Raw genomic sequence first — 11969 nt, 5'->3', positions numbered from 1 at the left:
TTTCTCATACCGAAAGTCACTGTCAAGGGCTTTTAGATTCAGCGTGTCACACATTTGAGAAGAACTCGACTGTTCCTGAAGCCCACCCTGTGGCAGCACCCAGAAACCATCCTCAGAAGAATCCTAATGGTGGACTTGTGCATGCAGAAATAATGTGTTTTAAGAGGACAATTTCTTATCTACTTGAAACTCAATGGACTCCAGTTCCAGAAGTCCCTGGCAGAACTAAAACTGGGACAGTGAGCATTTTGAAAGAGCCTGAGGGTACCTTGGAAAATAAAGCTGGCAATGCATAGAAAAGGAATGGCTTTGGGTTTTATTTCACATGTAAAAATCTGATTTCTGAAAATCCAAGCTACAATTCACTGCAGTATGTACAGAGTATAATTCCTTTGCCCTATCACAATGGAACCTTCCCCCACTAACAAAAGTCCTCTTTCAGTATTAAAATTGGGTATGGAAATTATTAGTACAGACTTCTTAAGTACACCATCTTCTCAAGTAAGCAAAGCAACATCTGCAACAATATTTAGAGGAAAAAGTACCATTTATTTACCCATACACAGTATGTCAAGACTCAAGATGTCTTCCTTAACCATCCCTTTGTCATTTTATATAATTTCTTCATACTGTAAGTTACAGATTTCTTTACCCCTAAAAAACAAAACACACACAAAAATGACATAAGATCGTAATAAGATTGCCAAAAATAAGGTTCTTACTGTAGTAAGTATTCACCTAGAAGAATGACAGCCTAATCCATCAGGCAGACATGCAAATAAGCTTCTCTTCACATTCATAACACTGAACAATGACACAGAAAAATACTTCTCATAGTATTGAGGCATGCAAAGTAGGGTGGGTTCATTCCGAAGGCCTGACAAAGGTGCATACAAGCACGTTGTACAGATAATGACCAAAGTTTAGCTAATGTAGAGAGTGATCATAAAACTCTGGACTAGTACAGAGGGGAACTTCTAATTTACATCAGCGTTCTTAAATACAGGAAGGTTTTTAAACCACCTCTGTCTGCTGCAGACCCTCACCAAACCAGTATGTGATGCTTTCCAAGCCCTTTCTGACCTACTGCTACGTGGGTTGTCAGGCTGTACCCTCGCCTGGTAATGGACACCAGGAACCTGACAGACTATATTCCACAGCAGGATCCAAGCAGGACTATCCAGAGAAATCCAGGCTGTTAGGTGTGCAGGTTAATGGGCTGGCCATGTCTGTGAGAACCACCTAGCTGTCAAAGCATTTTGGCTCTTCAGACAGAAGCCCACCACCAGATTCTGATTAGATGAAGCCTAATCAAGAACAGCAGCTATGCTAAAGCTATGTAGCCAAAATGTTACTGAAGGGATAAAGGGGAAGGAGAGAGAAGGGTGAACCAGGACAAAAGAACAGTCTTCTCAAGCAAGACAAGCAAGCTCTGCATGACTGGTAGGCAACAAGCTTTATACTTCCAAATCCTACTTTGACAACTTCTTCTGGTAACCAGATTTTAGTTAAGCCTTGATTGATGCTATACATCGGGCACTTGATTGCCTTCTTGTAGAGCAATTCTATGCAGAGTTGAGAAGCATCATGCTGATGGCCACTTCGATTAAATGTACCAACCCAGAGCACTGCTATGCAAAGGCTTTTGAATTAAAAAAGAATTGGTTTGGTTTTTTTTTCATAGGATATGTGCTGCTGGCTGTTGAGGTGGAAATCAAGTTGTTTCAACAAGTTGTGAAGTACGTTATAACCTCCTTGAAGATTTTGTTATTGCTTCATCCTAACTAACGGCAGCTACCATTTCATAACTGAGAACAGCAGCACATCTGCAAGAGAACAAAACTGCTCGACTTGTGTAACAAAATGACATCTGTGTCCCTAGATAAAATTAGATAATATTGAAATGATTATGGGTATGGAAAACCAGATTAATAAGGCATTTATGCACGTAGAACTGAAAGAACCAAAAATAACAAGATGATGACAAACAACTGTACTTTGGGAACACTGCCAGTATGAGAAGTACACCATGGATGCCAGTGTGAATACCCCGCCACATGGATGTTGTCTGGACCACTTTTGCTTTGAAGTAACCTGCCTGTCACTTGTTTACAATAAACCTCATGTGAAGCCAGAATAGCTGTCATGCTCTAGCACCACCCTGCAGTAGCCCACAAGTAGGGAGCTTTGGTGAATACTACACCATTAAGTTAGGCCTGCAATGAAGGCAAGCATTTCTCAGTTTCAGTAAAGCTACAGAAGGATTTTGCAGCAGTCATTGCCTCCAAGATTTTACAAGCTGTAGATAGAAAGGGACCGAGGACAATTCCCACACAATCTTAATAGTGTACCCTTGGAGCTAAACACTGTCTGAAGTTCTGCCAGAGATGAGCCTTTTCTTACAGAGAGTAAAACAAGACAGAGCCTTTTGCTGGGTTTAGTCATTTAGTATTTGGAAACTTAAAAACCAAAATGCTGTTAGTCTTGGCATTTCAACAGGGTTCAGACATCCTAACCAGTGGAGCTACTCAGTTTTCCTCCTTCCAGATTTTTTTGATTAAAAAAATCACCCCAAAACAAAAAACCAACATCATAAACCAGAGCGACTTTTCAGATTACAACAGTCTAATCACACCCTTACAAATTCAAAACTGAAAAGGCAAGTTTTTAATGCTGCACAAATGGCTTTCATTTTGACACTTACATGTACAGACTAATAAGTAGGGTATGTTATACTTACTGCAGTCTTTCTTATATTGAATAGAACACTGTTTGCCTGACAAAACTGGCTAGAAGTGCAGAGAAGCAATTTAGCCAAAAGTCACAGTCTGACACACCAGAACACAAGGGAAGATCTTCTGAACAAAGAAGTAGCTTCGACCCATGTTTAGCCATCTCCTGCAATGGACACTTTATTGGGTGGGGAAGGGGAAAGGGTAAGATAATATTTGCTTTTGAAAAGACCTTAGAAAGTAGTCAAATTAAGATTAAATATTTTAAGTGAAAGATGTATTCAGCATCAGCAGTCTGAAGTCACAAGAAGTCAAATGAGTATGCAGCAATAAGGAAAAGTGCATGCTCCATTTCTGAAGGAAGGTGATGGATAGCAAAAAGCCTATCATAACAAATATGCTGTACATAATCAGTTTTGCACTTCTGTCTCTAACTGCAATTTAAACAAGCTCAACTGTACTTTTTGTAAGGAATCATCCATACATATACTTTCAACATACAAAACCATGTGCGTCCCATATGTAAGCTCAAACTTTTCTATATTTAATAGGTTTTTGCTGAAAGCAAGCATACTAAGGAACCCACAATGAACTTTTCTTTACAGCATCTCAACTAACAAGAAAATAATCATGTAAATTCTGAATCACCTCACATATCTGCATTAAAATTGCACACAGTGCAAGAATTCCAGTTGTAGAATAAGGCCAGACTGAGCTCAGGAAGAGCACATAAATGAGACAAGTGGTTCCAATCTGTAAAGCTAAAACTATGTAAGTGTACAGCTTTGAAAATTACCGTCTAGTCTCCCAGGTACTATCCTTGCAGGATACAGCCCCTCGCATGCTGGAGCTGCTCTGCCAGAACCGATGTTCTGCTGTTCCAACGAAGCCAGTGTACTTCTGGAAGTGCAGTATAGCATGTGGCAAATCAACAGTGAGACAGCTGATACAGCCCTGCAGGACTGTAATTAACTGTGCTGGCACTGCAGCCTGCGAGTCAGCTTGTTCTATCAGCTTGCCAACTTACCCTGCCTCTTGCAGCAGCTCTACATAAAGAGGTTTTTCTCCTCCATATTTTCCCCCTGCAGGGAGCACTCGCCTCAACTCCACCCACCAGAGCCTTATGTAATAAATGCTTACATTTCTGCCCTAGCACATCATGCTGCAAAGCAAAATACAGGTTTATACATACAGCTGGTTTCTTAAAGCAGCCCTCAGGGTGATGAGTCACATCTGTAGTAAAAGTTAATGGTTGTAATTATGGCGCAGTCTCAGAATCTGAAGCAGTTGGACCACATGAAAATGTCTTTCTACTTCAGCTATGAATCTATGACTTGGTGGTTCCACCTCCCCTTTAGATTTTTCCACTATATGCTACAGAACAAAGCCCTAATGCACATGGAATGAAGACCACAGCATTTCAGAGTAAACAGCAGTTGTATCTGGTTTTACTTAATGATCCATGTTCGGTTTTTTGGAAGTGTCAGTGTTGTAAGACAGTAATTTGGCTTTAAGTTCCCCACAGTTTCCCAATAGATATGCCTGGCTGTGATAGTCTTGATTTCCTTTTGAAAAGAAAGACTAATGCATATACTGCTGAAGAACTGCCATGTGGAGGCAAATAGTTATATGTTGTTAGTGTTTCATGTGCATGCAAACTTCTTACACATTTACAGCGCAGTGGCATGCAGTATCTGCTCTGGCAGCTGACGAAGACAGCAGTTATCACAGATCTACAGAAGATTTGATATGTAAAGCTGCTCCTTCTGGTTAAAAAAACCTCCTTGAAGACACAGTATATTAACATCCCAATTCTAAGTAAACAAGTGTTATGCAGAGCAGCTATAAGCATTTGTTCTAACTAAAAAGCATCCTGAACAATTGCTTCAACTGATGATTCAATTCACAGTATCTCACTTATAAGTAATTTTGAAGGCTGCAGCACTCCTCTAGTAAGATACAAAGAAGAAATCTAAGCTAAAGAAGTTCAACGTCTCCTTCAGAGGAGCTAAATATAAGAACTTAGAGTTAGTTCCCAAAGACTGTGCAGACTCTGGCTATGTGGGAAAATAAATCAAACGATGGTGCCATCCCTAATGGGAAACAGAGCGTCGATCCCACCACAGCCTTGAAGAGATGCATAGGCACATTTTCAAAAACTAAATAGGGCATTTAACAACAAACAAAAACACAGAGCTTAAGCTCAACTCTAAAACCACACTGGCAAAGAAAGATGAAAAAGTTCTCCTAAATGGGTTGAAATTCTTTATTCTGCTGGTGCCCCTTGCCAGTAATGTTAATACACAGCATGCCGTCTCAGCAATGAGTATTCCCCATTTAACATTTTGTTTACTAACAGGCTGTACATTGGACTATCATGCTACAACCAGAGAGCAGGCATTGCACTTCTAGTTGTTGTTGCTGTTAAGATAAAACCATCAGTCAAGGAAATCATTTTGTGTCCCCCATTACATTTCAAAAAGAATGATGGCCATGTAAGAAGAACTAATTCTTTTGAAAGCAGACACAGGACAGAAGTATTTGTACAGGAAGAGCAAGAAAAAAAATAGTCTAGAGCTTATTTAGTGGAGCCACTGATTCCATGGATCTCTTTCATAATTCTCTTTACAGCAGCACAGAAGGGCAGAGCCATAATACTTTTCCTAAAGTCTCTACTAGAAAGTGTGAAAATAAGTCTTAGGGGAACAGAACATTAGACAAGATTTGGTTAAAGAACGAAGAAAGGAATGCAGCATCCTTAGGGATTACATTTAAAATTCGACACTTTCCTACAATATACATTCCTTGCATAAGTCAAGCAAATACTTCCAATGTAGGAACCACAACGTTTTGTCTGTGTACATGTCTATCTATAAGAATAGAAGCTGATCAGAGCCCCAGGAAATGGCAAAGCGAGGTGCCTGCCCTCTAGTGACCAAACTTTACATTAGGAAACAGATTGGGCAAAAAGTCATCATCAGAAGATACAGAGATTTAACATCAACTCAGTCAGAAATGTTTGGAGGGAAACGTTAAGAAAATCCCCACAAACAACATGCAAAAAGCTTCTACCAAGCCCTATCCCCATGGAAAGCCATCCCTCCTCCATCCCAGGGATGATCATGCCAGCGCACATCTGAAAACTGCCGAGGTTGCGTGTCTGGTCAGTTACATTTAATTTCTTCCTTGACGTGCACTAAAATTTAGGTATATCAAAAGCAATAGTATTTTTATTACAAAAATATTATTCCTGTGCTCCCACCTACCTTCAGCGAGTGGAGCAGGGGCTGCTCTGGCCAGGTCCACACCAGGGCCTGTTGGGACGCAGGGCTGTGCCTGCTAGCGCAGGAGGCAACGCTCAGCCCGGGTGCAGTGCACATATTGCAGGCACATTCCCAGTCCATCTGGAACTGCAGGACTCCCTTTCTCCAGTCAGGGTGGCTCAGGAAGGTGATCTCTACAGGCAAGCTCTGAGTTCACTAAATGACATTCAGAGCTTACGAAATGCCAGATATGGTCCTTTTCCAAATCTAACTCATTTCCCTCAGCACATCATCTGTGAGTAACCCCAAAAGATCAGTCCTGAATTATGCTGCCAATAGTTTTGGCCAGATACTTGCAGAAGTGCATAAATACAGTTAAAATAAACTAAGCTAAACTATGCTAAAAGTAAGAGAATGCATCTCCCAAGCCTCCTTGCTCAAATTTGGCTTGTAATTGAGACAAAGGATCATAATCACTTTGCTCTACCAGCATCAAACTGCAAAAAAATGCATTTTCAGCACTAAAAGCACTAGTAGAAAAGACATGGGTTTAGACTGTAAGTGTTACTCTATGTAGCTGGCTGGTTAGAAGACAACTAGAGTTTATTTTAAAGGAAAAAAAAAAAGCACCACTACATGTGGCCCTAAAAGCAGTTAAGACCTTTAAGGCAAGAGAAGGCATTTCACAAATACCTACTTTCAGATGCACAAAACAGGAAACATGGTGAAAATTACAAGTCCTACTAAAAGATGCATTCAAGCCCCCCAAAAGTCCTAGTAATGATAGAGGATGCAAGTGATTTACTCTATGACACACAAAAGGAGCTAACAATTCTCAGAGATGGTTTTCTGTCTATCGGAACAGACAGAGGGAAGCATAAAGAATCTGACAAAGCTTATGTGTTTTTATTCACACTCTTGCAGTTACACACAACTTGCTTTGCTATGCAGGTCAGTCAGGATCCTAACTTCCACAAGCACCAAATTCAACAGGATAATTATTCTTCCCTGCGAGGGTGCTGAGGCACTGGCACAGGGTGCCCAGAGAAGCTGTGGCTGCCCCATCCCTGGCAGTGTTCAAGGCCGGGTTGGGCACAGGGGCTTGGAGCAACCTGCTCTAGTGGAAGGTGTCCCTGCTCGTGGCAGGGGGTTGAACTGGATGGGCTGTAAGGTCCCTTCCAACACAAACCAGTCTGGGATTCTGTATCTTTGTCTTTGACCCTCCCCTCCAATTATTTCACTCTACAAAATCTACTCACCATGGATTTAGTAACAGCTAGGTTACAAGATGGCATTTCTACACGAGGCACGTTACGATACAAGAAGTCTTGACCACTAGCTGGTCATTTTGACAACAAATCCTAGACGAAAAATGTCAGCTATTTGGTTGGAAACCTTACATTAGAAACTAATGCCTGCAATATGCCTAACTCATATAAAACAAACAATTGCTTTTCTCAGGTGGAGTTAAGTCCTTAGTCTCCTCCAGCTACCAAACAATGTTTTATTCCAGTTAATAGAACTAGACTATTAACAGAATCATATAAACAGTACAATTGTTCCTGCTTATTTTACTCAGTAGACCACTAACAGTCCCGAATACTGCAATTTGTCTTTCTTTACAAGGAGGTAGGAAGTATAACATGGAGCCACCAACTTCAATACCAAATGGGAAGGGAACAGCAGCTGTACAAGTCTGGTTTAAGGATTGCTCCGTAGGAAACTACACAGCTGCTTTTAAAACCAGTAATGGCATCGTTTGTATATAATTGCTTTTGTGGAAGAATTAGGAATAGGTATGAACAAGTTCAGAAAATTAATTGAGTAACTTCATGCAAGCAGCAAGGAGTTTTCACTTCACAGGGATTCAGACTAGCTCTAGATCAGTTTTAAGAAAATGAAGGCTCAGGTCTCAAGGTTTTCCCTCAAATGGAGCTGCAGTGCTTTCAGCTTTTAAAATGTAAAAATCAGGTCCCCTTCAAACTAGATTTATTCCAGAACTCAGAAAACAGGATGAAGTTCCAGCTATGTAACTGGCAGTAACTTTCATTTAATTCAGAAGACCTGGATAGCTGAAAAGCATCCCTGGTTTTCCCATGTTTCTACACAAGCAAATCTTTTCTCCCTTCCAACCTTCTCTCTCATTGACTTTACAATATTCAAGTCTTTTTTCTGAGTGATTACTTGTGAGGTATGAGAGTTACAGTAATATCCAATGCTCACCAAGTATAGGCTCAGTTTGGAATACATGAGGTCTTCAAATACACACCTGTCTTCCAAGCCTGACAAAAACATCAGAACCTGTCAAAGTTCTCTCCCTCAAAACTCATTCTCTCCTTTGTTTTTATGATGAAATAACCTTATAGACTACACAACACACTGGCACCATGTACTGATCATTTAGGGATCCACTCCCACATGGAAAGCCAGAGTGAATTATGAAGTATTTTGTTTCCATTTTTAAATACAGAGCAGAAGTAGTGCACATCAGCCAATTCTGGCCCACATATAAAATGAAACTGAAGTCAACATAAGTTGACTGAAGTCAACTTAAGTTGGTTTTTTGCTGCTTATGAGTTGTTGAAGGATTTTGTTTAAGGGTCATATAGACTCCAGTTCCTTTTGGCATTTCACAATTTCTCAATAGTTGTATAAAGCTTCTGCTTTAAATATTATTTCTATTTTCCAGTGGCTTTCAATTAGACACCCAGAAAGTTTATTTTCTAAACTCTTGCAACCAGACAGTCTTGGGATCTTATGATTTTTACTCTGTGAAATCAGAAGGCCTATGTTGATGGAAATCACACATGTTCTTACCAGCTGTTAGTATGGTTTTAGCACTCTGCACTACACTGGAAGATCTCACAATTCTTGAAATGCCTGCAGATAGAAAAGCAGACAGATGTTACCCATCTTCATAGTTTTGTGGGGATTTTTTTATCCTCCAACATATGCAAATAAAGTTAAAACATTTTTCCAGGTATACAATAAAGCCCAAAAGGAAAACATACACTTAAACTGAGAAAGTTTCTGTTCTGCTTTGTCATACTAATTGAAAATATTCTTTAAGCTTTTCTAACTTATGTATACATACCAAAAAAGCCCTAAATCAGTATTAAACCACATAACCTGTAGGAATTGATCAAATTAATTTATTTAGTGTTCCCAATATTTCTCTATCAAAATGATTAGTCACGAAGGATCCAGTTAGAACTACCGGTATATTGGCTTTCTAGAGCAGAACCAATTCTATTCATTGTTTACTTCAGTGTGAAATTGGTATTTTGAAGTTCTCTGATCAAGCAGAGATGCCTTTTTCTTCAAAGCTTGAGCTCTCTGCCAGAGCCTACATATCTGGGCTAACTATGATGATTGAGAACGGGAATGTCAGCAAGCCAGAAAATTAATGTAGCATTGCGACATATGACTGGTAGGATATATAGAGAGTTTATTATTTAGATGAATTTATGCCAGCCAATGAAATTCTAAAGATGTAAACATCCCAAATAGAGTTAGGTGGTTGTCGTGGTCTAAGGAGGCCACACTAATTCCCAAAGACTACTTTTTTCAGGACTAAACCAAAACATATCTTTCTGTATCAGTAGGAATGCTATCTGCTACTATTTCAGAAGAAAACATACAATAGATCTGTAGATCTATCATGTCTTAAAGGAGATTACAGGCACTGATCTAGGCCTACCTTGATGCACCACAAATCCACAGTCAGGGTCATGGGCAACTTGCAATAGAATTTCTTCCACATCTCTGTTTTTTCCAGGAGGGTCTACCAGAGAAGTTATCTTTTGTTGCAGAGTCCTTGGCAAAGCCATCAATTGTGCAAATTGACCTTCTGGACTTTTATCTATCTGAACATTATGAAAAAATAAGACAGGAAAACCATCCAGTGTTAATAAAGCAAATTCACTTTTTCAAAGAAGTCAGGAAAATCTTTTGACTATCTTTCACCTCTGATAAGTATCTCAAAGAAGATGATCCATTTCGCTTTTAGGAATCACTGAGAATGCTAATGAAAACTTCCCAAGCACTGGGAAATGCAGTATCCCAGTTCTGAACCTGAAAAGTAGCTCAATGCAAAGATGTTAATTTTTATCCAGGAACGACTAATGTACACATATGATCTTGCTGCCACTTGCAAGCAACTTTTCATTGGAACTGTATTATTTCTGCTCTACCCAGTTTCCTTTGGAAACATAAGGACACTACAGTGAAAAAAACAAAACTCCCAAAAGACCACTTAGCTCAGCTTCTTCTGCCTGAATATAATCAAACTGCACACACACTTCAAATTTAGTTTGAAAAACATTTTCTCCGCTTTAAACTCAAATCACATCTGTTTTTTATAATGTGAAGGAAACATTCATTCCACATTTTCCAATCTAAATCAGAAATAGTGACCCTGTTTTGAATACAAGGATACCAACATACAGACCCGTACACGTTTATACACAATGTAAGCACAGATACTGAAAAATACATAATGGAGCAGCTCTCTCCAAAAGTGGAGGAAAACATGAAGAGCTCAATTCCTCCCACACAACGTCTTAGACAGTTCATGGAGACATCAGACGGGAGTCTAGCTGTCCTATATACTCCCTTTAGTCAATGGGGAGAAAATGATATCCAGATGAATCACCCACTGACTACAGAGGGAGCCGACAGTGAGCAGGCTCTTAACATTATGTGGGAGGAATCCACGCCTGAACCAGAACTGTAAGAGCTAGTGTCTGCCTTCAATTGTTTCTGAGGAATCTTTTAAGAAAGAATTTTCTCTGTAACTCTGAGAATGTATACTTGGAGAAGAGGCTTCTGTTCTGTATTAAACAGCACTCCTGATAGCAGTTATCCTCTTCAGACTGGGGGATAACTGCCAGCAATAAACCAAGGTGTGAGGAATAATGCATTAAAGCACTTTGCTCAAAATCAACGGTAAAATGACAGCATTTAATCAACAGCTTCGATGACTACTATGGAATTATGGCCAGATTTATTACTCAACAACTTATCTATAGTATGCTACCAGGATTTGTTTAAAGGTAACACAACAGAGAGTATTATTTTAACTAGCCATTTCCTTCAACAAAGCATTACTGACTTTTCAAAAGTCACTTAAATACTTCTTCCACTGAATTGTTCAAAAGCACATTGATAAGAAAACATGGAGACAGCTGCAGTATAACAGATTCACCTATGCTGTACTCAAAGCACTGCAGTAAAATTGTTTACTGTGCTCAAGCTTGCTTATATCTGAATTTCAGTTTCTAACAAAGACACGTCCTAAAAGGTGGCATTCAGGAGATAATGACCAAGGTGACTTGAGGATAAAGAGATACCGTGTCCATGAGACAACCCATGCTATCTGTAACTTCATGTTGAAATGAGTATCACACTTGAATATCCACACATGGACATGAATACAGCAAGAGGAAAAATTGCTATTGGACCCCTGACTGTGGGATCTCTCCCCTAATTGCAATCACACACATTATTCCAGAAAGGTGGAATTCAAGATACTGGTCATTTTGAATACTTGTTTTCCAAATACTAGGGAAGAAATGGTTTAGTTTGGGTACTTAAAGATAATGCCAGAATTCCATCTGGGTTTAGTCAACTGATCTTCATAGCTAGCGCTCTGGAGTTTTTTTGTCAGATGCAGTTTTTGATTACACAAAGTTGCACCTCTAAGTTACAGCCTGATCTTTTTAACACAACCCATATGTTTATTCAGCACTTCCTAGACTGCTGTTTTCATATGGTAGTCATTAGAGCACACGTTTTAAAATGATCTTCTCTCATTCCCTTGCTTGGGCTCTAGTTCGGTGCCCATACTCAAATAAAATGAACAGTAGTTACTACATACGCAGAGACTGGTATTTAAGGCAAGTCTTCTGGTTGCAGAATTAACTAAACAGAAACATAACAAACAGCAAGTACAGTGACTACAACTGCTCTCCTT

At 39.5% G+C, this 11969-nt stretch overlaps 1 protein-coding gene across 1 annotated transcript in view; it reads right to left on the bottom strand.

The window, feature by feature from the left end:
• Window positions 1–360: 360 nt before the first annotated feature.
• TAMM41 (TAM41, mitochondrial translocator assembly and maintenance protein, homolog (S. cerevisiae)) overlaps window positions 361–11969 on the bottom strand; it is a 20901-nt gene continuing 9292 nt past the window's right edge. The window contains exons 5-7 of the mRNA XM_010013245.1: window positions 9696–9861; window positions 8813–8875; window positions 361–654 (exon numbers count right to left, since the gene is read on the bottom strand). Coding sequence (XP_010011547.1) covers window positions 578–654; window positions 8813–8875; window positions 9696–9861 — 306 coding nt within the window. The 3' untranslated portion in view covers window positions 361–577. The remainder of the gene's footprint in view (window positions 655–8812; window positions 8876–9695; window positions 9862–11969) is intronic.

This window comes from Nestor notabilis, unplaced genomic scaffold (genome assembly GCF_000696875.1).
Source record: "Nestor notabilis isolate BGI_N333 unplaced genomic scaffold, ASM69687v1 scaffold3214, whole genome shotgun sequence".
Classification (NCBI taxonomy): Eukaryota; Metazoa; Chordata; class Aves; order Psittaciformes; family Psittacidae; genus Nestor; species Nestor notabilis.
This window is presented reverse-complemented; position numbering and strand designations above follow the sequence as displayed.